This window comes from Podarcis raffonei, chromosome 16 (genome assembly GCF_027172205.1).
Source record: "Podarcis raffonei isolate rPodRaf1 chromosome 16, rPodRaf1.pri, whole genome shotgun sequence".
In the NCBI taxonomy this organism is placed as follows: Eukaryota; Metazoa; Chordata; class Lepidosauria; order Squamata; family Lacertidae; genus Podarcis; species Podarcis raffonei.
In genome coordinates, this window is record NC_070617.1 from 20,185,618 (window position 1) to 20,212,744 (window position 27,127).

The 27,127-nt window shown below is 45.5% G+C and overlaps 1 protein-coding gene across 1 annotated transcript in view; it reads left to right on the forward strand.

Annotated features, from left to right (window-relative positions):
- Positions 1–27,127, forward strand: part of MED13L (mediator complex subunit 13L) — a 172,510-nt gene that overhangs the window by 137,569 nt on the left and 7,814 nt on the right. The window contains exons 16-28 of the mRNA XM_053370243.1: positions 167–372; positions 4,273–5,219; positions 7,457–7,636; positions 8,007–8,230; positions 10,177–10,369; positions 12,078–12,528; positions 13,209–13,428; positions 15,867–16,055; positions 17,446–17,669; positions 18,666–18,808; positions 19,335–19,493; positions 20,976–21,152; positions 23,830–23,984. Of these exons, the coding sequence (XP_053226218.1) occupies positions 167–372; positions 4,273–5,219; positions 7,457–7,636; positions 8,007–8,230; positions 10,177–10,369; positions 12,078–12,528; positions 13,209–13,428; positions 15,867–16,055; positions 17,446–17,669; positions 18,666–18,808; positions 19,335–19,493; positions 20,976–21,152; positions 23,830–23,984 (3,468 nt within the window). The remainder of the gene's footprint in view (positions 1–166; positions 373–4,272; positions 5,220–7,456; positions 7,637–8,006; positions 8,231–10,176; positions 10,370–12,077; positions 12,529–13,208; positions 13,429–15,866; positions 16,056–17,445; positions 17,670–18,665; positions 18,809–19,334; positions 19,494–20,975; positions 21,153–23,829; positions 23,985–27,127) is intronic.

The window sequence follows — 27,127 nt, forward strand, 5'->3', positions numbered from 1 at the left end:
GTAGACAGTACTGAGCTACATGGACCCAATGGTATGACTCAGTATCTGGCACCTTTCCAGGTTCCTAAAGACCACTAATCATAATTTTAGGCAAGAAAAGTTGCCTGAATAATATTTGTATGCTTCTTTTATGTGTCCCAACCCATGCAATTCCTTGGTTTTGTAGGATTTCTCCTTTGTGCACAAATCTTCCACCTTTCAGCCCTTTGTGGGCTCCTCCATGTTTGCTCCTCTGAAGATGCTTCCCAGCCAGTGCCTGCTACCTCTGAAGATCCCAGAGACCTGTGTCTATCGGCCTTCCTGGGCCATTCCTCCAAAAATCGAACAACTTCCTTTACCACCTACAGCTGCTTTCATCAGAGATGGATACAAGTAAGTACAGCCAGTGGCGTAGCGTGGGTTGTCAGCACCCGGGGCAAGGCAAGTAATTTGCGCCCCCTAACCCGTGGATTTTAGCACTCGAGTGCGAGCGTGCCCCCCCCCAGATGTTGCAGCCGGTCTCCCCTGCACACACCCCCAAGCTACGCCACTGGGGCTGGGGGCGAGCAAAGGAGCCAAGGACCCCCCCAAAAGCTCAGCAGGAATTTATTAAATTTATTATTTGCGGAGCCCCCGCGGGCCGAGGCAGCTGAAGCCCCCTCCCCTCGGGCGCCTCCCCGCCCCCTCCTCTCCTTGGGCTGTAGGTGGAGCCCGCGCTCCGAGGCGCTCCAGATCCGGGCTTGGTGAGCGCCTCTCCTCCTCCCGGCTGGGTCTGGGGGCTTCCAGCCGCGCTCCGTCCTCACCCCCTGCCCCGCGGCTGAGACTTGCACTGAGAGCCGGAGCCAGCGGCGCCCCCTTCCGCCGGGAGACCCTCGCCCGCCGGCTTCCTCTCGGAGGGTTTTGGGGAGCGCAGGGTGCGGTGAGGCCCTTCGGAGCTCTCCTCCCTCCCAGTCGGCAGAAGCAGCTGCCGCCTGTGGCTGGGCCGAGGGTATGGCGGCGGCGTCGGGGTGCGGAGGCTGCCCGTGCCTGGCCAGGCGTCGGTGGCATTGTCGGCGCTGCTGCAGCGGCTGCTCCTCCTGCGAGCAGTGAGTGGAGCGCAGCCGCAGCGGCAGCGGGGGGCACGCGTATGCTAGGGCGCAAGGCTGGCGGTGGCGGCGGGGAGCCTGGCGGAGGAAGGAACTTGTCCCTTCCCTCTGGGCTCGCGCCCCCCCAGATGTTGCTCCCAGTGTGCCCGGCACCCCTGGCACCCCCCACGCTACGCCACTGAGTACAGCAGTGGAAATGAGAAAACGGGTTTGTGTGTTTTTGCATAGTCATGCAGGCTATTCATTGACTTCCTTGTTAATCCACCATGTATGATTTTTACTTAGCCTTTGGGATTAACTTGGAACGTAATGAGGTGGAGAGGAGGCTATTTAGAAGTACCGTTAATTCTGCCAAGAATGATCTGGGCATGATTTTTATCAATCAAGTATTAAAAAAACTACCATGATGGGTGTAGCCATGGAGATCAATCCCCATATCTGTCAGCCACAAAAGAGAGACAGGTGACAGAAGTAACTGCTTTCTCACTTCTTTTGAAAAATCCTTCATGCATGCACATCCAACACCCCAAATTACTTCACTGGGATTTACACAGCCTTGTTGCCCTCTTCAGGCTTCTGTTTCTTAGAGTAGCATCCACTGCTTACCTCTGTGCAGAACACCAAGCTCCAGTGGTGCTTAGTGACACAAGACTGTCTTCCCAGCGTAGCCACGGAACTAAGGCTGATCTCTCCTTCTTTCTGCCCTCCCTGTCTTCTTTCTCCCCTTTAATTTGTGGCTCTTGAGCCACACTCGGTTTCTGGTTCCCTTTAAGTTGCATGTGTGTATAACAGACCTTTACTCATGCAGAGACCTAGGATGGGGAGAAAGTCATGGCTGTGTTCCTCTTTCCTGGAAGCATCCTTGAGTGAGCTACTCTCAGGGCTCCCTGAGAGGCAGGCTAACCTTCTGACCCTGACAACAATGGTTAGGGTGATGGCTGCCCTTCCCACTGCTAATATACAATCAAATGAGGGGGAACGTTAGTCGTTATTTTCACATCATATCAAGCTTAGGGTTAGCGAGCTCTTAACACTGGCATAAAGTGCCCATTGCACCTCTTAGCTCATAGATCAAGGATGGAGAACATTGGGCCCGGGGGCCAAATCTGGCCTTTAGGACCTTCTCCAACCACACACTCTTCTTCTCAGGCCTTGCATGTTTTTGCCTGGCTAGAATGTGTCACGATGCTTCTGGTGTGGCTGGCCGGAGGATGGACAGGGCTGTGTGACGTTGTATACAAAGTAGCCTATTGCACAGTGGTAAAATTTAGATTCATTGCTGTTCCCACCTTTGCTTCTGACCTTGCCCATCGCTGGCATGAAGGTTGCCTAGAAGGGAATGCAGTTGCAAAGGTTCCTTGCGCCCATCATAGAAAGAGGAGGTTGACCTTAATGCCAGTCAAGTTTTTTCTCCCATTACTTACTTCCTTGTCCAGCTTGCTGGCTCTTCCTGGTCCAGACACAGCCTGCCCATTTGCTGTGCTCTGATCCTCTCCTCTCTGAAGTTAGTGCCAGTATATCAACTAAGACTTAATTGGAACCCTGTTTAGCAGTCTCAATGAAATGCAAAGCCCGGCTGCTGATCTCGAAACACAGCGAGCATGGAAACCATAAAATGTATGAAACCCCTTAAAAATGGAACATACAATGTAAGGCTCCCCCATCCGCAGTCAATTGATTTTTAGAGGGGAAGCAGCTAGTATCTTTATATCAGTCCTTTATATCAATCACTTTCTTCAAAGGTTCTTCGGTGTTCTCTGAGGAATTGCAAAAAAAGGAAAAGACAGGGGAAATGTGAAGCTCTTGACACCACCTAGGCAGCAATTTAATTTCTTTTTCCCCCTGTAATGGTAACTACTTCCCAAGGCCTGAGCTGATTATTAATTGCAGGTATTTATTGGGATAAAAATCTTTTATTTCCAGTGTAATCCAATTAGAGCAATGACTGTTACTGCAGGCTTCTGTGAAAGAGGTGATTGCTAATCAAGATTTCTTGGTCACCTTTTGTTGCTTCTCAGAGGCACTCGCTGCGCTTCAGCTTCTTTCTAAACCTGTAGGCTGTTCCCCTCCCCTTCCCCATTTCATTTTCCCTGACTGGCACTCCAGTCCATTAGAGATAACAGGGAAATTATTCTGGAGAATCAAGTTTCACTGCATTTCCTTCTCAAATTGCTGGCAGAATGGGAGTTCAAAATGAATATTTAAACTTTCACATTAGCTGAAGAGGGAAAGTAGAAGCATTTAAATCTGCAGGTTTCTACTCCTTCATCAGGGGAGCAATTGCCATAAGGAGCACATTTTAAGAAAAGTGTTTTTATTAGCAATGGTAAGTAGGAACAACTGTGGAGATCTGCATCCATGTTGCCCTTACTGTGCAATTCCATGGCAGGAGTTGTGCATGTGTCATCTAAAAGTAGCTTCTTGGTGAAATGGAAGTCCGTTTCCTGATGATAGAAATTTGAGAAATTAATTGTGCAGTTTTGAATAATGTGAATATAAGCGTTGACCTTTTCCAGTTGTGGCACAAACAGACAGCAAACTCCAAAGGCTAGTTTGCAAGCAGGGATCTGAATTTCAACAGCTTATGAAATTTACCCAGGATTAGGTGAAGTAGGTATAAATCAGTAAAAATATAAGATCCATATTCAGAAGCAAGCACTTTAAGTGCTGTTATTCCTATACATGTTTAGCATTTCCTTTGTGCACATGTGGCTGTCTTATTTATTCAGCACTCTGTTTTCCTTTCAAGCTGTTACACTGCTAATAGTGACCTGGCTCCACCCACTTGGTAGATGCTTTTTAAAAAAAAAATTATTTGGTGTATTTTTTTTTTGTTTAGTCTCTTTCCTGTGCCATATCAGAAAGCTCCTTAACCTGGTTGTTGACGAGATCTCTTGTGGCATGCTATGGATGAGGCTTTAATAAGACAGATCTCTGTACTGTGGTACCTTGGGTTAAGAACTTAATTTGTTCTGGAGATCTGTTCTTAACCTGAAACTGTTCTTAACCTGAGGTACCACTTTAGCTAATGGGGCCTCCCACTGCTGCTGCACCGCCACAGCGCGATTTCTGTTCTTATCCTGTAGCAAAGTTCTTAACCCTGAAGTGTCTGTACCACTGTATCCACTTCCCATTTAGATGAAAGTTGTGTGAAGAAACCATAAACGCAGCCAGATAATTCTTCCTGTTTCCCCTTATCTGCTCTTAGCAACGTCCCCAGTGTTGGGAGCCTGGCCGATCAAGACTACATTCAGATGAACACTCCCCAGATGAGCACTCCAGTGACGCTAAACAGCGCTGCCCCGGCCAGCAACAGTGGAGCGGGAGTATTGCCTTCCCCGGCCACTCCTCGTTTTTCTGTCCCTACGCCACGCACACCCAGGACCCCAAGGACTCCTAGAGGCGGGGGCACTGCCAGCGGGCAAGGATCCGTCAAGTACGACAGCACGGACCAAGGTTCGCCAGCCTCGACGCCTTCCACAACCCGGCCTCTCAATTCCGTGGAGCCGGCCACAGTGCAACCAATCCTGGAAGCCCACAGCCTGTACGTCACACTCATCCTTTCGGACTCCGTGCTGAACATCTTCAAAGACAGCAACTTCGACAGCTGCTGCATCTGCGCGTGCAACATGAATATCAAAGGTGCCGACGTTGGGCTGTATATCCCGGATTCATCGAACGAGGACCAGTATCGGTGCACTTGTGGATTCAGTGCAATTATGAACCGCAAGCTAGGGTACAACTCTGGGCTGTTCATCGAGGATGAACTGGATATTTTTGGCAGGACTTCAGACATTGGCCAGGTGGCAGAGAGGAGATTGATGATGTGTCAGACCACCTTGATTCCTCAGCTGGGAGAGGGGTCCAAAAGAGCCCAGGAGCCCCCAGTAAGCCTCCTCCTCCTCCTCCAGAATCAGCACACCCAGCCTTTCACCTCCCTGAGCTGCTTGGACTACATGTCCGCCACTAGCAGGCAGCCGCTCTCTTACACAAACTGGAGTTACGACAGAGTTCAGGCAGAGAGCAACGACTCCTGGATCGAGTGCTTCAATGCTCTGGAGCAAGGCAGGCAGTATGTGGATAACCCAACCGGTGGGAAAGTGGATGAAGCTCTAGTCAGAAGTGCGACAGTTCACTCTTGGCCTCACAGCAATGGTGAGATTTTGCTTCTCTTTCGGTATTTTGGAAAACACTTCTGGGTTTAATGGGTCTATGGTTAATTATTTTATTTTTATTGTTGTTGTCAACTTCATTTCAATATAAGGGTGGTTTACAGGGTTGGTTTCTCAAACTTCTGAGTTCACCAACTCATAGAATTGTACAGTTGGAAGCAGAGCCAGCATGGGGCATTTTGCTGCTAGTGGCAAAGCAGAAATGCAGCCCCCTCATTGCTGCCACCTCTGCTGCATGCCCACCCACCATGTGCTCACTGTCTTGCACTTGCCAACTGCTGCCTAGTAGCAGCAGTGGTCACTCGGGTGAGTGCGCAGTGGCAGGTGTGCATTGGGCACCCAGTGGAGGAGGCGGTGGCAGTGGGTGTTGCGTTCCTCTGAGGCTGGATCTGCTGCCCCTCCCGGCTGTCTGGAGCCTGGTGCCCTGAGGCAGCTGTCCCACCTTGCCTCATGGGCAGACTGGTCCTGATTTGAAGAGACCCCAAAGGGGCGTGTAGTCCAACCTCCCACAATGCAGGAATCACAGCACATCACTCCTTGATGAGCTTTTAATTTGCCTTCAACCTGAACCCCAAATTCTTGGGAGTGCAAACTAAATAAAGTCAAGAAATATCAGTATACAATCAACACTTATAAATCATCCGTCGCCATTATGAGGAATCTTAAAATGTAAAATTGTTGTATTATCAGATCATCTAATTAAATACAGAGATTCCTCACTGGCAATGGAGGTGAACATGCCCATGATCTTGTAAATTTACTTTTTGACCCTCTTTCAACCCCTTTATTCATGCCCTGCCCACCCTGCACAGTCCTATTTGTTGGCCAGACAAAATTTAATAATTCAGAGAAAGAAAGAGAAGTGGTAGCTCAGAGGTCAAATGCATTTTTTGCATATGGAAGGTCCCAGGTTCAATCTTTAGCATCTCCAGTTAAAAAGATCACATAATGGAAAAATGGCAGAGGCCCTTTGTTGCCTCAGACCATAGAGAGTGGCTGCCAGTCAGAGTAGACATTACTGAGTTAGATGGACAAATATACTGACCTGGTATGAGAAGCGCCTGAAGTTTCCTGGGTTTGTTCATCAGCCCTTTACTGCTGTTCATTTCAAATTCTGATATGATACAGTATTATTCTGCACAAGCAGGGCACTGCAACAAAACGTTGCAGTGTGGAGTTCTTCTATTCGGGGTTCTAACTTCGCAGTTCATTTTGCCCTTCCCTTCCCTAATGCTGACCTACAGCAGTCAGCATTCTATGCCAACTTCACTTGTCCATTGGACTGTTTAGCGATTGATTTTGCAGGTAAGCTGAACACACTGGTGGCCAGTTTCAGTTACATTAAAATTCTTGATTTATTTATTTCTATTAGCAGCTCTAACATCCATCCCTGGAGACATTTTAAACACTTTCCCAGTTGACCTACCTGTACAATGATGTTATGTTGTGTACCTTTTTTATGTCCATGTGTCTTGTCCTCCCCCATTTCTGGAAACTCCATTCCTCCTCCTGGTTTTCATCCCTAGCCCAATTGTCAGTCAATATTCTGAACAGTGGGTTCTCTGTACTTCTGTACTTACCCAGTGGCTGCAGATAACCTCTCTTTTATGCATGGCTGTTGACATTTTGTTTTGATCAGCAATGGCACTTAAATGATTGAATGTCATTTAGAATGTATGATGCTCTACAATATTAAGCTGTGTATGTTTTGAGTGCCTGTATTCTGTTTACTGAACTCCACTTATTTTAACGACTCGGCAGCCACTGGAAGCATGTGGGTCATGCATGTGATATTCTGCAGAGCCTCTTAACATGTGGACAAGGGGCTATGCCCAGTGGAGCTCTCATTCTTTTTCAACTTCAAACTGCTTTTTGAAAGTCACACAAGGTTTTCAAGTGTCTTGCAAATTGCAGAATGCGTGAAAGCTGTGCATGCACATCTCAGAACTGTGGCTTATGTGCATCTTCTGTAAGATCTTCTTTTGGGTGAGGCTTCTAGAGAACCAATCAAAGTATCATTATCAAGATCAGAGTATAGTGTTGGATACCACCAGAAAGATGAAAAAGACTTCCTTGGAATTTTGAAACTACTATTAATATATTGATAGATTAAAAAGTAAGATACTTTGTGATTATTATTTTTTAAAGCAAGGGAATTGAACCATTTTGGATGCCTGTCACTGTATTCTTGAGTCTAGCTGCTTTGTTGTTGTTTTTCAGTTCTAGACATCAGCATGCTCTCCTCCCAGGACGTAGTACGCATGCTCCTGTCTCTCCAGCCTTTCCTCCAAGATGCCATCCAGAAGAAGCGGACTGGCAGGACCTGGGAAAACATCCAGCATGTCCAAGGACCCCTCACCTGGCAGCAGTTCCATAAAATGGCAGGACGGGGAACCTATGGTACAGCAAACACACCCATACTTTTATTTCTTTGTGCTGATGCAGGAGACCACAGCTTTCTAGATTTAAAAATGGCAGGTGTGGGATGCACATCGCCACGTGCGTTATCCAGTAGGCGCCATGCCAGTTGCGTTCCATGCACCATTCACACCCAATAGTCGTTGTGCTGGCTGCGGTGTTCACAGCAGCAAAACCTTTATTGCTTGATTGCAAGGCATTTCCGGTAACCTTTCAGTGGAGGAAGTGGCTCCATGGAAGGTGTCCGGAGCCATATGGTACTTTTTGCATCGAAAGCTAGTCTTGGACAGCCTGTCAAAGCTCATCCTGTGGTGTCTTGAGTCCTCTGACACTTCCTTCCCTGTTGATTCAGGTTCAGAGGAGTCTCCTGAGCCTCTTCCAATCCCCACTCTGCTGGTCAGCTATGACAAGGACTTCCTGACAATCTCTCCGTTCTCCTTGCCATTCTGGGAGAGGCTGCTGCTGGACCCATATGGAGGCCATCGGGATGTTGCTTATATCGTGGTGTGTCCAGAAAATGAGGCCTTGCTTGATGGAGCCAAAACTTTCTTCAGGGACTTGAGCGCCGTATATGAGGTTGGTGAGCAAGAGGGAGTTTCGTAAGGTTTATTAGGACTCTGTACCCTCCCCCCCAAATAAAAAAGCAGGTGTCCATGACCGAAATTATAGCAAACAGCAGCCCTCGTCTTTTGTCTTTCATTTGTGCCCCAACAGATTACACCATCAGCATCTATTATTGGAAAAATGGCATAGCTAAAGCAGCATGGGAGGGCTAAAGGCAATAATTGGGACGCGGGTGGCTCTGTGGTTTAAACTACAGAGCCTAGGACTTGCTGATCAGAAGGTCAGCGGTTCGAATCCCCGCAACGGGGTGAGCTCCCGTTGCTCAGTCCCTGCTCCTGCCAACCTAGCAGTTTGAAAGCACGTCAAAGTGCAAATAGATAAATAGGTACCACTCCGACGGGAAGGTAAACGGCATTTCCGTGCGCTGCTCTGGTTTGCCAGGAACGGCTTAGTCATGCTGGCCACATGACCCAGAAGCTGTACGCCGGCTCCCTCGGCCAATAAAGCGAGATGAGCGCCGCAACCCCAGAGTCGGCCACGACTGGACCTAATGGTCAGGGGTCCCTTTACCTAGCCTTTGCCAACCTGGTCCCTTCTGCACCAGTTTTAGTTTGTGACTCCCATCAACTCTAGCAAGCACAAACTTGCTGAGGCTCATGGGCAGAGCCGTAGCTAGGCAATCTTGTGCCCTGGCAGAACTGTCCACATTGCGCCCCCTAGCCACTGACAAATTCACTCTTCTCTCCTTCTCCTCCAACCCGCCCCCCATTCAATTCACCCTCTATCTAAAACATTCTCTTATGAGGCAATAATTAATATTTTTGTTTATAGACATATTTATGAACATATTTTAAAGCCGATTTTGTGTCTCCCCCTTGCTTGTGCCCCTGGCGGGGGCCCACCTCACCCCCTCCCCATTTATGGCCCTGCTCACAGTTGTTGATTAAAAACATCCAGAGGGCAGCAGGTTGGCAAAGTCTGCTTTAAAGCATCAGAGTCTCTCTACAAAATAACCAGGTGACGGCAAAAACTGCAATTTTAGCATGGACAATTAGAATAAGATCTATTATTTCATTATTGATGTATTTTGTATAGTTAAGTTTTTGCCTCTATCTTCAGTACGCTTCTTTTTATTTTATTGCTATGGCTAGTAGCTGATGCAAATAAAGATTCTTCTGATTCTGATTCAGCAGATTCTCAAAGAAGCAGAAAATTAGTGTCATGTCCGGGGGTGTGGGGGTGTTCTTTGGAGTATACAAACCTTTTTCTTAGCCTAGCACACCAGGGGGATCATGAGGTAAGGAAAAATATCTACAGTTCTTTGAAAAATTGGCACATTTGGATTATATGCAATTTCTCGTGTTGGTTTTATTTTATTTTTGGAAAGCCCTGTTATTGTATAGCATTGCCAGTCCATTCAATTTTCTGTTTATTCTCAGAGGCACACTCCTATTTTTTTATTATTTCCAGTCCAAGATAGCAGTAATGCTTCAATTATCCACTAGGATGCAGTAATGCTTAAGCAACAAGTCAGGGTGGGTAACAGAAACAAATACTATTTCAGTTTCCACAATTGCAAACATTGTGGAGCAGGAAAGCTTCTGTTGCAATTGCTCACTGTTTTAGTGTGATATCCTGAGAGAGCTCAGAGTGCTTGAGTTCCACTGAAAGTCATGGCAGATAAGCACACTGGCATTGAAATAAATTGCACTTGGGCAAACTTGGATTCTTATTTTCTGTCCTTTAGTCTTAATTGTGAGCCAGTTGAAATAAAGTGAGAGATAGACCTTTTGTTTCATTTATGCTTTACCTGTGGGAGTATCCCATTTTTAAAAAAAATAAAATAAATGTTGGATTGGGGATGCATGTTCAGACCTCTGAAGATTTCTAGAACTAGATCTGTGATTTGTGAATATGTATTGCACTACTACAATCAGTTTTCCTCTTTATGTCTCCAGATGTGTCGACTTGGTCAACATAAACCAATCTGTAAAGTGTTGCATGATGGGATCATGCAAGTGGGAAAGACTGTAGCCCAGAAGCTGACAGATGAGCTTGTGAGTGACTGGTTTAACCCACCCTGGGGCAATGAAGACTGTGACAATCATTCCAGGCTCAAACTTTATGCGCAAGTCTGTCGTCACCACCTAGGTAAGTGCAGAGACAGAGTAGATCGGAGGCAATTCATTTCAGCTGGGCTCTTCAGCTTGAAAGCCCAGACACTTTACATTCTCTCAATGGTGCTGCCTGTCCCATAGGTTGCATAGGTAGCCAAGAGCAGAAGGACAGTTTTGATGGAGTGAACTCTAAAGGTCCATCTAGTTCAGTGTCCTCTTTCCATCGGTGGTCAGCCACGTGCTTCTGGGAAGCATATAAACAGACATGAGGGTAACACCTCTCCTTATATATGGAGCCTAGTTCTCATGGCTAATAGTTATTTATTTTTACACTTCTCTCCCCGGGCTTGTGTTGGGGTGATTTTCTTGTAGTTGCTTAATCTTGGCAGGTATATCCTTTTTTTCCAACCAGCCTGACTTCTTTTACTGCTCACACTTTGTTCTGAATCTGTTGAGCATTGGCTGAAAAACTGATGTATGTGATGATTCATGAGGTCAGTTTCTTGGCTGCTGGATGCGATATCCGATCAAATGGTTATGATTAGCGCACTGTATTTTCTGGGGCATATAGTGGAAAGAATTGGCATTCTATGGCTTTCTCCTATGTGGCCCAGCTGTAGCATTCTCTGCTTCTTTGTTACTGCTAAGGAAACTCTACTCTGTCCTAAGCCTAGTCATAGACAAGCCAGAAAGAAGGAAGCGTATACAAATCAACATGTCCCTGCCTTGGGATAATCAAGAGATACAACCTTCTAGGCAGATGCCCTCTACTACAGTGGTGCCTCGCAAGACAAAATTAATTCGTTCCGCGAGTCTTTTCGTCTTGCGAAGCACGGTCCGTCGCAACTGCGCCTCTTCAAGCGGCTTTAAGAAAAAAGCGAACGAACTCGCAAGACGTTTTCGTCTTGCGAAGCAAGCCCATAGGGAAAATCATCTAGCGAAGCAACGCAAAAACCGAAAAACCCTTTCGTCTAGCGAGTTTTTCGTTTTGCGAGGCATTCGTCTTGCGGGGCACCACTGTATATGCGGGAACATTGCTCCTTCCTTCAGTAAGATACAGGTTCAGAACCATGCAACTTTATGTTCCACTCTATCCCCAAGACGTGGGAAAGCCTACGGTGTTAACTTTTTAAAAGGGGGGGGGGCAAGGAAAAACAGCTTTCTGCTAATACGTAACCTCAAATCAAAAGGGAGGTCTGATCAAATTGTGTGGGAAGGAGGAAGAGAAGCGATCATTCCCTGGCCTGTGTGGGGAACATCCTGCACACCAGTATGTGAAAAGTGCCAGCACCTTATTTGGTCCATTGAGTAATGGATGAGGCCTGTCCTTCCCAACATAACTCCAGAACAACTTCCAGGATTGGAATTCATATGCTGAATCCTCAGTTAAGCACATACCAGCAAAACCTGTCAGTAACATAAACAGCCAGTTCCCAGGACATTTTGCAAAATTGGATTTATACATCTGTGCTCCTTGGGCTTCCAGAACAAGCAATAAAAAGGAATCTTCATGATTTCCCTTTCCTCCCACTTGTCACACTGCAGGGACTCTGCAGTGCCACTTGACTCCCAGTCAGTAAAGTCCTTATCATGGAAATAATTCTGCCTGCCTGCCTGACTCTTGTTTTGAAAGCCTAGACTTTGTGGTGCTTTTTTTGCTTGCTGTTGCCAAGGCTTGCCCTTCAGACAGCCTTTTCCTCGGTCATGATTTTTAACATCTTTGCATCTGTGTATTCTTTCAGCACCTTACTTAGCTACTTTGCAACTTGACAGCAGCCTGCTGGTGCCACCTAAACACCAGACAGCACCAGCACCACCACCAAGCCAGGAACAAACGCTATCCGGGAATTCTGCACCGATCCCTCCCAATTCGGCCTGCCTTGCTGCGCCTGGGGCTCCCCCAACTGGCAGTTCTTTCACCCCCACACCCAACGGAGGGACCACAAGCCTCCCAGGAGGCAACAGTTCAACCTCTGGATCCACAGTGCCACAGCTGTCAGCATCCTCCTCAGTGCCCAGTATTAACCAGACAAGCACTACCTCCTCTTCAGGGTTCAGCGGTGGCCTACCTCAAGGTCAAAACCCAATTCTTGGTGTAAATTCTACGGAGAGACCCCAAGGAAGCACAGTCTCCGGAGGAGATGCAGAGACAGGGCATAATTCATCTCAACAGCAGCAAGAAGGACAGGAAAGGTAGGTCCAGTGAGCATTCACAGCAGAGGGTTTTTAGCTCTGTATTTCTCTACATGTGTATGTCTGATGTTCTGTAGTTTATCCCTACATACTATACGATGACTGGTGATTTTTGTTGCTGTTGACGCTCTGCTCATAATCTTGAACGCAGCCTTAAGACTGCTTAATTGATTTCAGCTGGTTTGCTTTCCGACATTTCTAGTCCAATCCTGTCACCCAAAGGTCCCAAGGCAGATGTAACGTATTTATACAAATGCAAGAGTAGCACTGTTAAACCAAATCAGAATACATCAACATGGATGGGATTGCCCCAAACTAAAATATTCACCCTGAGAACTCCTTGTTAGAGGGTTTAAGGAGGCATAACTCTGTGTAGAATCATTGAATTGGAAGGGACCCAAAGGGTCATTTAGTCCCAACTCCCTACTTTGCAGGAACCACAGCTAAGCCTGTGTTCTGCTGCAACCAATGTGTAGGCTTTGGAATAGCCCAAGGTAACCTCGTAGCACTAAGCTGCTGTCTCTTAATAATTTGCTTTTTCTGTGCCTTTGGAGCAAACCTCTTTTCTCGGGCTGTTCCCGCTTCCTTTCCCCCATGCCTCTTTTCCATAGCCCCCCATGTGTGTAATCTCTTTACTGAAGACGTTTTAAACCAGCACTTAACACCCTGTTCTTTTCTAGTTCTGCAGAGAGGGAGAGGATAGGAATTCCAACGGAACCTGAGTCGGCAGATAGCCACGCCTACCCTCCGGCTGTCGTCATCTACATGGTGGATCCTTTCACCTACACTGCTGAGGAGGAATCCACCTCTGCCAACTTCTGGCTCTTGAGCTTGATGCGGTGTTACACAGAGATGCTGGACAACTTGCCTGAACATATGAGGAATTCTTTCATTCTCCAGGTCCAACTTATCTATTTATATAGAAATTTTTATAGTGGGCCCTTCTAGCCACTAAAACCCATTTAAAAGCAACCTCGGCAGCAGAGATCACAAGTAAAAATGACCTCAGCAGGCAAAAAACGTTTTCATTGGTCTGCAAAAGACAGCCAGAGAGGGGGCTATCTGTGCTTTATGGGGCAAGATATTCCACAGTATTGGTGCAACCACAGAAACTCTATTCCTAGTCATCCTCAACAGTGCCTCCACACTCAGAGGGGACACAGAGAAGGGCCTCTCCTTCTGATCTTTGGAAGCAAGGAGGGTGATAAAGGAGGAGGTCCCTCAGGTGTCCTGGGCCCAGGCCACTTAGAGAGATACCAGTTTGCCTCTTAGATTTTGAGCCAAATGGTGCTCTTGCCAGCTCATTATGTGCCTTTCTTATATCCACGAACCTGTAGTTTGGTTTGTAAGTACATGGCCTTTTGCCAGTGGAAATCAGAGCTCTAAATAGAACACAACATGACATATTGAATATAGCACATTCTCTTCTGCAAGATTCTTCCGGACAGCACAGTTTGTGCAAACGTTTTTAGAGCAACGTGTCTTTTTGTGGGTTTATTGTGGCTTGGGAGCAGAAATTAAATTTATGTAGGGTAGGGTACATCACATACCCCTAGTAGCAAATATCTCATAGGACACCTGCACAGGACATCCTGCAGAACCATTCAAATTAAGATCTTGATTTAATCTCATTTGCTTTGTGAATGTAGCTGTGTTGGAAGACCATAGCAGATTTTTTCTGGCTCTGTAGCAAGATAAAGTGCAAAAATCTTGGGAGGAAATTGGCAGTGGCCATTAGGCACACATTGAATGTGTGATGAGTCTACTGTATCCAGGAGTAGTGATGATGATGATGATGATTATAATTAATAATAAATAATATTGTTTATACCCCACCCATCTGGCTGGGTTTCCCCAGCTGCTCTGGGCAGCTTCCAGCAAAATATAAAAAATACTAAGTTGTCAGACATTAAAAACTTCCATGAACTGGGCTGCCTTTTGATGTTTTCTAAAAGTTGTGTAATTCTTTATCTCCCTGACATTTGATAGGAGGGTATTCCACAGGGAGGGTGCCACTGCCAAGAAGGCCCTCTGCCTGGAGCCCTTTGATTACTACACACAATTAGTTCAGTGTTTGTTCTGTAATGATCTTGACCTCCAGATGAGTCTGAGGTTTAATTCTCACAAACAGCAAAGTAAACCTGTATCTGGAGTATTAACAGCAAGTGCAGCTCATGTGATGGAGCACTTACCCATGGGGAAAAATTACTTCCGTGTATTTATTTTATTTACAGCATTTCTATACCACTTAATACATTAAGTGGACAGAAAACTGAAGCAGCAACAGACAACTTAAACAAAAATATTGCAAAAATACAGAGTTACATATAAAAATGTTACATTAATACAAAGTTACGTTTAGACATACAGAGAGAGAGAGAGAGATCGAGAGAGAGAGATCAGTTCATTTTCCTTCTGACACACCCTACCTCTCAGCCTCTGGGTTCTCACCCAGGATCCCCCAAAACTCTCAGCTCCCCTATAAAAGTCTCACGAGAAGACTAGTCTCTCACTCTAGATTTGCTTTTTATGGGTAGGCCCACAGCTGTACCCCATTCAGCTGCACTCTCCACACCCAGTTCCAGGTACAACAGCAGGTTTCCCAGGGAGTCCAAAGAATGGGAAAGTTCGCCCCCCCAGCTCTTTCTTCACTCTCTGTCCTCTCCTCCTCTTTCTCCAACTAGATAGAGTTAACCTGTCAGGGAGAAGCCTTGGCCAGGAGCTTTTCTACTTGATAGCCAGCTTTCTATATGGAAGCCTCATTTCTGGATGAAAGAATTTCCCATCCTCTTGAGTTCCTATCTTTGTGAAGTCGAACAGCCAATGAGCAGGTTTCCTACTGCAGCTGCTGTTTTTGAGAGCCTGGCTTAAAACATAGCTTTTCTGACAAGTACTTGGGTGTCAGAGGTTCTCTTGAAGGCCATGGAGTTGCAGTACATCAAACACACACATGAAAATTGCTTCTAGATGACTAAGCAGTGGCATAATGGGACTCTATTATTGATAACGGGTTCTCTCCAGGCTATTGAAATGGCATCAGTTTGTGTGAACTCGCTCAGCTCACCCCAGTCTGTGGCAAATGGCTCATGTTGTATAATGGGCAGAATAACAGTGATTGCTTCACACACTAAGGGAACAGCGTGTCCAAGTTTTCTACTCTCAAAACGCTACAACCTCCAAAACAGTTTAAAAATTATCAGGTTTCTTGCTTGCTTTCACTTTTGTGTATATGGGCAAAAAAAATATTTTATGGGTGCCCCTTAAGTATTAAACATGTGAACAGGTCCTAAGATGAGCCTTATAATCCTGACTTGGTTCCTCTGTCTATCACACTCTAGATTGTGCCTTGCCAATACATGCTGCAGACCATGAAGGACGAGCAAGTCTTTTACATTCAGCACTTGAAGTCTCTGGCGTTCTCTGTCTACTGCCAGTGCAGGCAACCGCTGCCCACACAGATCCACATCAAGTCCCTGACCGGCTTTGGGCCGGCAGCCAACATCGAGATGACTCTCAAGAACCCGGAGGTGAGTGCTCTAACAAACACACACAATAACTAGCCCCACCCTGAAACGGAACCCGGTACTTGGCCTAAAGTATCTAATTGCTGTCTTGAGCCCAAGTTATTGCAAGAAGCAGGCAGAGGAGGACGTGGCAGTTGCTTTGAATCTCTGGTTGAGAAACCGAGAGCAGCGATAGACTCCAAGGCTACCGAGGCTGTTTCAATGCATTGAGGAGGTTAACAGCACGGCTGGGTTTGCAGCCTAACCCTACCACCCTGAATTTTAGAAGCCTCAAAGCTGAATGATCATTTGCTTCCTTTTCACATGTTACTAAACACCTTAATACGTGTCTCTTGGAATGAAGCAAACACACAGATGCATTGTCTCAACACCCTTAGGTCAGTAGAACTTCCAACTGTGCAAATCAACAAAACAAAACAAAACACCACCCAGAAATATGACACTGCAAAAATAATAAATAAAAATGGTGTCAAATGCTGTCTTCCTTGAGCCAAGGATTTATCAGTTGCATAGTGGAACCTGCTCAGTCCAGAATGAGCACCTCCATTGACTTATATATACAGTCAGGATTTCTAAAGTAAGCAGCACAAGAACAGACGTCTGCATCAGTGCATCTAACCATAAAAGATGCATATAAAATTATTCTGGAGAACTGCATTATAACTCTTTTATACGTGATATATATATATGTAATTCGTGTATTTGGCATGTAATTATTTGAAGAGAAAGGACAACGACCATGCACCTATCAGTTGAGGCATAAGCTCATGCTTGATGCAAGAAGCTCACTTGGGTCAGAGCCGACAAATTCCACATAGAAATCTGTTTAAACACCATTCCTCCTCCATCTCAGTTCAAAACTTTGTTACATATTGTGATGAGAGAGAGAAGAGAGGAGGGAGTGAATCAATGGGCACAACACCTGTCCTTGCTCTGAAAAAATAATAATACCTATGTTCTGAGCTTGTTTTGAGAAGTTTTTATGAAGTGGCTGCCCCACTACGCAATGGATTTTTATTTACTTATTTGAGGTATTGATACGCTGCTTAATCATTAAGTGGTGTACACAAAATTATAATTAAAAATAAACCACACAAAGGGTAACAACAAGAAGGGTGCCTGCCTAATCTCAGATGGGAGGGAGTGCTACAGGCGTGGGCATCCAACACTGAATGCACTGCTTCTAGCCATAGAGGACCATGGAGGAGTGTAGGGATCAGATCTTCCTTAAGATTAAAATCTTGAGATATTTGCTGTTTGAGTGTTCAAGGCGTACAGTGCTGGTAGCTCTCCACAGCCCTTGCTTCAGACAAATGGCATACCGTAAGCAGAGAGCTGCTGTGACCTTAAAAGCTTTTTCAACATCTTACGTGATGTCTTCTTCTTTTTACAGCGGCCCAGCCCCATTCAGCTGTACTCCCCTCCGTTTATCCTGGCACCCATCAAAGACAAACAGACAGAGCTCGGGGAGACCTTTGGAGAAGCCAGCCAGAAGTACAATGTGCTCTTTGTTGGGTATTGTTTATCTCACGACCAGCGGTGGCTTCTGGCCTCCTGCACCGACCTGCACGGCGAGTTGTTGGAAACCTGCATTGTCAACATCGATTTGCCAAACAGGTAGGGCAGAAAACCGGGTTTCTACACATAGTAGCTGAACATGCTCTTTGCACGCAGAAGGTTTCAGTCATCCGCAGCATTTCCAGTTTTGGGGATCTTGAATGGCTTGGCTTGGCTGGACAAGCCCTCTATTTCCCTGACATCTTAGAGTACTTCTGCTAGCCACAGAAGAGGCAGTATTATATTATTATTATTAGTAGTAGAAATAGCATTAGCATTAATTAATTAATTTATTATTATTATTATTTCCATTTATGGACTTCTTACTATCTAAAATATCTCAAAGCAGTTTATGTACACCATGAGCAAATAAAACCATGTCAAATGATTCACATAGCAAAATGCATAACATCCTTATGCATAAACATAATCTAAAATCAGAGAGCACTACAAGGTCACATAAAATTTCAAACAACGCAACATACACGCAATCAGCCATCCAATCTCTCTCATCATCCATTTCACACAACCACTGCAACCATTCACACCCTCAAGCATCATCAACCGCCCATACGTAAACTACTCACATTCAACAATATTGCAGCCCACATTTGAAGGGTCACTGCCAAGCATACACAAATAAGATACCCTCTGAAGCAGTACTGGACTCATGACCCATCACTGTTGGACCATCTAATACACCCCTCTCATCTCTCACCTAAGAAGGGGCCAGCTCTGTATCAGGCTCTCATCTTGGAGGGCATAGAACTACTTCCATCCACTCACTTCCAACTACAGAATCAGTTGATTAGGTGGACTAGCGGTCTGGCTCCGTTTACAGACAATTCATATAGTCACCCCGATGGCACTCAAAGTTCTTGTTTGGTTGCCCATGTGAGAAGAAATACTCTTCACTGTGAGTCTGTACTACTGCTTTCCAGTTCTTCACAGATGGAGCATACATTTTAGAAATCCCATGAATTCACACCTTAAATTAGGTTATTGCTACCCTAGGCTGAAATACAAAAATATTCTTTTGTTCTCTCATCTTCCTAGATCAAGGAGGTGCAAGGTATCGGCCCGTAAAATTGGCTTGCAGAAGCTGTGGGAATGGTGTATTGGGATCGTCCAGATGACATCACTGCCCTGGAGAGTTGTGATTGGACGCCTTGGGCGACTGGGTCATGGGGAGTTGAAAGGTACGCTGAGCACGTGCTCTTTAACAGGTTGCAAAGCATAGCAGCAGGTACTGGCTTGGGGAACAAAGTTGCTTATTGGTATTATGTTACTTGGAAGAGAACCCTTGATAACAGCACGACAGCACAGATTAAAACCACACTAAGCCACAACAGTCTTGAGCTCAGTTTAACCCCCAGTTAAGAAGTCTGGGGGTCTTCACCTGTAGTACAGAATCATGTCTTCTGTTGGCTGAAAGGGAGGTGGGTGAGAAAGGGGGGAGGATGGGGAGAGCAGGTGAGCATGCGGAGCAAAGATTATAAGGAAGAGCATGAGAGAGCCCTTAAGAACTAAGAAGCAGAGAATGATGCTGAGGGAACCAGTGTGTGAATGCAGAGCTGTGCAGACAGGAATGTGTAACCGTGTACAGTCAAGAGGGCAAGTTTCCCCTGTAAGTACTGGGTTGAGTACTGTTGAGGCTCTTGTGAGTGTGAGAAGATCCCGTGAGAGACTCCAGTGGCATTTTCTCCCTTGCTCTCCCTTTTCCAGACTGGAGCATCCTGCTTGGAGAGTGTTCGCTGCAGACAATCAGCAAGCAGTTGAAGGAGGTGTGTCGGATGTGTGGCATCTCTTCTGCAGACTCCCCCTCAATTCTCAGTGCCTGTTTGGTTGCCATGGAGCCCCAGGGGTCATTTGTGGTGATGCCAGGTAATAAACCACACTAGAGTCTGATGTTGTGCTTAGTGTATTTATCTTCACTTAACATCTCATCCATTTCCACTATTTTTGGTGGGGGCTGGATTTGTTTTCAAAATGCTGTATGTACTTTGGCATATGTTGAAGTACTGTGCCATGTATTCAGCAGATGTAGTATGAAGAAGCGGCAGGAGGAGATGACATTTCCCTCATTCCACAACCCTCAAATATAAAATACATTGATCTCCTTTTCAATCTGACTGATGAATATTGTGTTCAGATGAGTGTAAAATTTACATGTGTTGAAGCAGTGCAACTGCCCATCTTTGCTGGATCCTGGGTGCTGGGTGCAACTTTTTGTCTGAGCCCAACCCACACAAATTGCTTCCCCTTGAATGACCTATGAAAGCATCACACTGATTTGGTCCACATAGATTGGGCTCCACATGCATAAGCTTTGGACAAGCATTGTAGCTAACACTTGGATGTCCATTGGACCTAGAGGAAGGAGAGGAGAACCATTAGAGCCCCATTCCCCTCTGCATATAGCTTCTAGTCATTATAATCTCCAACTCAGGTAACATCATGCAGGGGTGAGCACCTTAAGTGTTCTAAATTGTGCAGGAACCTTCCACAAGTCCCAGAGGTTCTTTGCTTCAGAGGTTCAGCCCCCAAATAACGGGGAAAGGATGTGCTTAAGAATGTAAGAGCCTTGCTGCTGGATCACACCAAAGGCCCATCTGTTCTCAACCAGATGCTGAAGTGGGAATCTCACAAGCAGGACATGAGCACAACACTGCTTGTGTCTCTAAACCACAATTCTATGCATTCTTGTTACTTTTCAACAGTATCTCTTATAAAATAAAAGTAGCAGCCTAAAGCTATATGGGCACCTTCCCTTTATATTTTGATTTTTAAACGTTCCCTGTTCCTGGAAAGCCTTCCCCCAGGGGCATATAATTAAAACCTTTGTCTTCTTCATTGCATGGATATACTGAGTTAGAGTAAAAGGCTGATTTGAATGCAATGGGGAAACCATGGTTTGACCGTTTGGTTCTCCGTTCACACTTCAGTTCCCCCACTAACTTCCTTGTTTGGCTGAGCCATGGTTTCCAGTTATGTCCATATCAGCAAGCTTTGCTTTGAACTTGGGTTGCAAATCCAGTTCAATCCATTTTTTTCCAATTCAGGCTTGGGGAGGATAAATGTGAACTGGAGATGGCTGATTCAGATGCAACTGCAAACCCTGGTTTGCTTGTACAAAAATTGTAGAAAGGATTAGTGTGTGAGAGGGAGGAGGAAGAACCCTACATTTTGGTCTGAGGATCAAACCAAAGGCAAGCAGCTGTGTTCTGATGGGGCTATGCTGGTTTGAGTCCATTTGTTCCCGTTGCTGCTTTTGATAGTCTTAATTTCACACAATTGCACACTCTCTTTTTAATGGTGCCTTGGCCATTCTGAGGCCTGACAAATCTACTCTGCTTCTCTTGACAGATGCTGTCACGATGGGGTCTGTGTTTGGCCGCAGCACTGCTCTTAACTTGCAGTCATCCCAGCTGAATACGCCGCAGGATGCCTCTTGTACACACATCTTGGTGTTTCCAACCTCTGCAACCATCCAAGTCGCTCCAGCAAACTATCCAAATGAGGATGGATTCAGCCCCAATAATGGTAAGTCAGCTGCTGGGCAGTGTGTAGGGAATTGCCCTATAACGTTGATCAAAACATTCTTGCTCTAACAGTCATTGGCAAGCGCTGCTGCTTTTATACCAGAAGCATGAAGACAAACAACGGGAGCTTCTTGTTCATTGAGAAAAATGGTTTCTTCTTTTTCTGTTCAACTGACTACTTAGCCACGTGCTCTTGTTTAGGAAGCCAAATTGGCCAATATTTGCAAGCTGCACATAGTGAAAAGAAGCCAAGCTTCTTTCTTTAATAGCTTTGGTTAATTGCAAAGACTCTGTGTGGTATAGTTTGGCTTTGCTGTGGCTAGTGGGGATTTTGTAAGGGCCGGTTGTTTTCTGACCCTATAACCATATGTGGCAAATATTTTTTGTGGATGTATGATTTGCCCTGTTGTTCTGTGATTAGCATCAAGCTGATCAGTCTGCATGCTTGCACTGTGCCTGATTCGTAGGTTTCTAGAGGGTCTGGAATCATGTGACAGGGAGGGATATTCTGGAGAGAGGCAAATAATGCAAGGCCAGCAGAGATATATGGATAAACTACACAGAACCCAGAAGCTCATTTCCCAAAATGGTTCAGCCTTTTGCAGAAGCTTGGCTATTTGTACTATCCCTATACATATCTCTTAAAATGAAACGGGGAGACGGAGAACAATGTATACCACCTTGAGATCCTTGGAAGATAAAGGTGTTCTATAAATGAAATAAATAAAAATTATTTGAATTATTAAGGTTATATTTGTAAAAGCTGCTTCTGAGTGGAAGAGTGATTTTTTTATTTATTTTAAAAAATCAGTTTATATCCTGCCCTTCCTCCTCTTGAAGAAATCCACGGAGGCAAACACATAATCAGTAAAACAACTCTTCAGCAATTTTCTGTAGGAAAATTAGGAGAATGTTAGTACTTTTCATCTAGAGAGAGGAGGCCTTAAAAATGGATGCAAGTTGCAGTATGAAGGGGGCCCTTCAATGATTTGGGGGGGGGGTTAATGCAAAGGCCTGGCTTTGATCTGCTGCTGGAATTTAGTGGGCCTCATGGGGGACACCTGCCCTCCAGTGCCACTGTCCTTTTATGGCCCCCAAATTCCGCCTGAGCACAGGGCTTCCAAATATTTAACCTGCATTAACCTAGCCTTTGGGGTTTCGTGTGCTAATTAGAGCCATGTCTAAAGGCTAGCATTTTCCAAAATGGTGTTAAGATTTAATTTTCTCAACTCCTTGTTCTATGTTTAATAATTAAAGCCTCTGAAGCCATTAAGCCTCTTGTTTGTGCCTCGGAGGCTGTCGAGAGCATGGCAATGGCTTTTTGGTTTGTAGCGCACACGTTTGTAGGAAGCAAACTTAATAAGCCAGGTTAAAAATCACTTCTGGCTGCTGTCTTTGGATGAGGAGGAGGAAGAGTGATAGATTTGTGGGAGGGAAAAGAAAGGCTTCAGAGAAGGTGTGGATGAAGAGAAGTAGCCAAAAGGCTCCTGCCCACCCCCATCCCTTGGTCTTTCTCTCTCTGCCGCAAATCAACATCATATACTTTCATTTGTACTAAGTCAAAAGTAGTTTTCTTTTTCTTTTTTTTTGACCAGCCAACCCAGCGCCCTTGGAAAGGGGAAAACCATTCACCAAACGTTTAGATCTCCTTTGCAAACAAGAGATCTGTGTTTGAAAATATTTTTGGAATCATTACTGAGCAAGAATTTACTCCCACTTACTTCACTTCACTTTCAGCAGGGACTTCCTGGAGAGTGCATTAAGAAATGGAACAACCTGAATTTTCATGTGTGGTGCATAAAAAGCACATGAGGCGATGTAGGGGGGAAAAACCAGACTTAGGGGTTGGAGAGGGAGGGGAAGTCATGCTGCACAAGTGGAAGTTCTTGCTTGAACAGGATGACTCCCTTGGATCCAACTTTCTCAGCCTAATCTGCCTTGCAGGTCTGTTTTTAGAATGAAGCGAGGCCTCATCATGTAACACTGTATTGAGCTCCTTTACTGTATGATATAAACATAGTAAAGAAATGAATATTATTTAATTTAGCATAGCCACATGAAATTCTGCTGTCCTGTATTGAGAGCGACAGTAGGGGAGAGGGAGACGGTTCTCAGCCCTGGTCCCTTGACACGAAAGGTTGCAAGGCTTTGAGCCACTGATGAGCAGCTGCCCAATTAGCACGTGCCCTGTTGAAAACTGAGTCCTGGCTACTCTCCTGACGGAAGGGACACCTGTCCAAAGGCAAATGTTCTAAACAACAACCACAAGCAACACGTTGGCTAATAATAAACTGACAATATTTTTATAACATCACACTGTTTCAAAATTCATGAACGGATGACATATAATATGTGCATGGAGTCACAAATTAATACGAATCAAAAAAATGTTCCATAAACAGAAATGGTAGGAGTGTTAAGTTGCTTTCAATGATCACTAAAATGGTCACTAAAATTTGCGACTCCATGCACATATTCTATGTCTTCTGTTTATGAATTTTGAAACAGTATAAAAATATTGCTGTTTAGAGTGTCCTGTTTTGCAACACAGGGGATTTTCAAAGGCAAAAGTTAGCATTGGCCATTCCTCTGTGCAAGTGCTGCTGTGTCCCAAGTCATTCTATATTCCACAAGGCAACATGACTAATCTCTTCTTTCACTCTTCCTTCCTCTTTGAGATGACATGTTTGTCCTTCCATTCCCGGATGACATGGATAACGACATTGGGATTCTAATGACTGGGAATCTCCACTCGTCTCCCAACTCCTCCCCGGTCCCTTCCCCTGGCTCTCCTTCTGGGATTGGAATCGGACCATCCTTCCAGCATAGCCGGGTAAGTTCCTTTCGATTTCCACACTGTACTCACTCAGAGAGCCAGTGTGGTGTAGTGGTTAAGAGCGGTAGTCTCGTAATCTGGGGAACCGGGTTTGCGTCTCCGCTCCTCCACATGCGGCTACTGGGTGACCTTGGGCTAGTCACACTTCTCTGAAGTCTCTCAGCCCCACTCACCTCACAGAGTGTTGTGGGGAAGGAAGGGAAAGGAGAATGTTATCCGCTTTGAGACTCCTTCGGGTAGTGAGAAAGCAGGATATCAAATCCAAACTCTTCTTTAGTAGGTAGTGCTCCAAATCCATTATGGCTTTGGGCTCTTGTCCCCCCCCCCTTTCAGTTCAGTCACAAAGTGCTTACTTTAGAGCAGGGGTGGGGAACTTCCTGGGGTCCACATGCAAGGGGAGTGACCCTTATCTTTGTCCAGTAAGGCTACATTCCAGTCATGCAAAAATTTAAGGGCTTCTGCACTCATTCACCTGCCTGTCCCAACAGTCTATCCAGCCTCCACCCATACAAGCAAGAGACATCATTGCCGCTCAAGGATACATCCCAGCCAGGCAAAAGCACTCAAGGGGGAGCATGAAGCACAGCCCGTGATGGGTGTGGCCTCAGTAGAGTCCTGAGGGCCAGATGAAGAGGCCTCGGAGGCCACTTTCAGAAGTTCCCTGGGGACCTGCTTTAGAGTAGCTAGGATTTCTCTGGGGGAGAAGGTTGTGCCATGTTGCAAGAAGCAAGCATGACAGTCGAATACATTTGGTTCTTTTTGCAAACCGTGCTGAGGTGCCCTTGGCTTCAAGGAATCACATTTAAGGATTCAGTTTTGGAAACGGGCTAGATTTAAGTTTCCACAGAAGGGTTTCTGCAAGAAGAGAGGCTTTCCCCCCACCCCCACCCTCCTCCTTTCCTGCTAGCGATAAAACCACCCATCGGAACGCACACTCTCCAGGTGCTGGGATTTTTATGCAGATTTTGTTTTCTTAGCCCAGGGTGCTTGTAGTTCAGCAGTTAGTTCTCCTTAAAGTGGCTTTTAAGAAGCTGGCTCCAGCATCAAAGCTTATTTAAAATGTAAATTAATTTTGTTAATTTCAGAAAGGAAGGTTCTAACTCTGGAAAGCTTAGCGTGTAGTTGAAGTGTTTAGCAAAGTTCCTCCCACTTGCAGCCTCTGTGGCACGAGGCACTTCACGGGGGTTATTATGTATGCCTATCATCCTTTGCTTGGAATGCTCCTGCAACCTGCAGGCTGTGCATTTTTAAGGAGATGGTGGTGACAGCGGCAGGACTTGTAAAGTGTTTTCTCTTCAAAAGAGAACATTTCCCTTCATCTTCACTCTCAATAAATGAAGGATAATGGGGACAATAAAGTCAATAGAAAGGTTCTGATGCTGCTTTCCTGATTAATAGCACATCTGTGAGTTTCGCATCTCCACTAAGGCAAACATCTGTTTTCTTCTTCTCCTCACTCAAAGTGAAATGGCTTTGTTTTTGCATCCTGGGGGTTACGCATTTGCTCCAGTGGCAGGTGCGGAAGTGGTGAGATCTCCAGTGGCCCCTAAAGGCAGCTACTGTGTGGATTTCCTTTGGTGTGGCAGATGCAAATTTTCCAGAATCCTGTTGTTTACTAAGTGTGGCACTGAATGATAGAAATAGGCTGCTGGCCTAGTTTTTATATTGTATTCGTCTGCCCCCCCCCACTGACATTTTCAAGTTCCTGCTCTCTGGGTTAACCTAAATATATTGCAACATGCACACCTGTCCATAGGGTACTTTTTTGGTTCTTAAAAGCAGAGATGCCTCTGTTACCTAACTATCGGGACTCTTCCCAACCCACAGCCTTCACATCCTCCTTGGGTATTTTTGTCTGGCTTGAACTTTGATAATGCCTCTTGCTTCCCTGGATAGAGGATAGAAAGGGATGCCCAAGTGCTTGTAAAACTAGCCTATGGTACAAAGGTCAAATTGCATCCATTGCTCCACTCACTTTCCCCTCTGCCCTGACTAGCTCTGGCATGCGGCCCCCGGAAAGTTCCCCAGAAGAGAAGGTGGCCCTCTGTATGAAAGAGGGTCCTCACTCCTGCTTGAAAGTGTAGCCTTGCTATCCGTTCTGTACCTCACCACCTCTGAACCCTTGCAGCCTTCCCATTCTGCACCCAACCCCTGCAGTCTTCAAGCAAACAGGTTGTTCAGTAATTTCTACCAAGTCGTACCCATTTTTGCAGATTGTTCGCAACATGGCGTGACGATCCTGCACAGCCTCAGATTTCTCCCATAATGAGATGAGCGATCAGGGAGTTTGGTAACCCAGCGAGGCCCCTTGTAGGCAAATGCCTTTTGGAGCAACTAGCTTAACCATTAACACGAGCCTGGTAATTGAGGTGTAATTTTTGCTCGTACAAAAGCAGCAGCGTGTGATCATTTCCTCCCCAGGTCAAGGGAGGGCACCCTTTCGTCCGTGGACCTTGTAATTAATTGCTGCGGTTTGCAAGCGAGTGCTGCTTCCATGTCCTGCTGTTGAATTTTCAGCCAAGGGAACTCTGAGGCATTCTGGGTGGACAAACTGGTCACTTTGAGGGCCAGCTTGATGAATAAAGTAATTTCAACTTTAGCAGGGACCTGTTAAGTGGGTCCTTTTGAGGATGTTGTGGTGGTCAAGCTGTCTCTCAAATCACCTGCAGTTACTGTAAAAATGTACCACAACTTTATTGTTTTCTGGAGGAGGGATGGGGTGCATATTTGTATTTTATAACTGAAAACATTATAAAACATTACAAATTTAAAATCTTGAATAGTTCCACGGAGTTTGGAGCCCAACCTGTGATATGTCTGCAAATGTACATTAAAAAAATATATAGCAGGCACGTCCAGTTTCCAAGAGACTGCGATCTACTTCCACTATAAAAAAAAAATGGGCAATGATCTATCCATTGGATTGACCACAGTTGTTGAGCTTTTTGGGGGGGAAGCTTCATCAAAATTGTTAAGCTTTTTGGGGAGAGGTTCAGCCAAAGTTGTTGACATCCCTGCCATTTAGCATCTAGCACAGCACCTTACAATTGCTGCAACTGGCAGAAAAATCATCAAGTGTTCTGCCAAGACCCTCAGCAATTTCAGGTGGTCTCTGGGAAAGAAAGTTTGAGAATGACTGC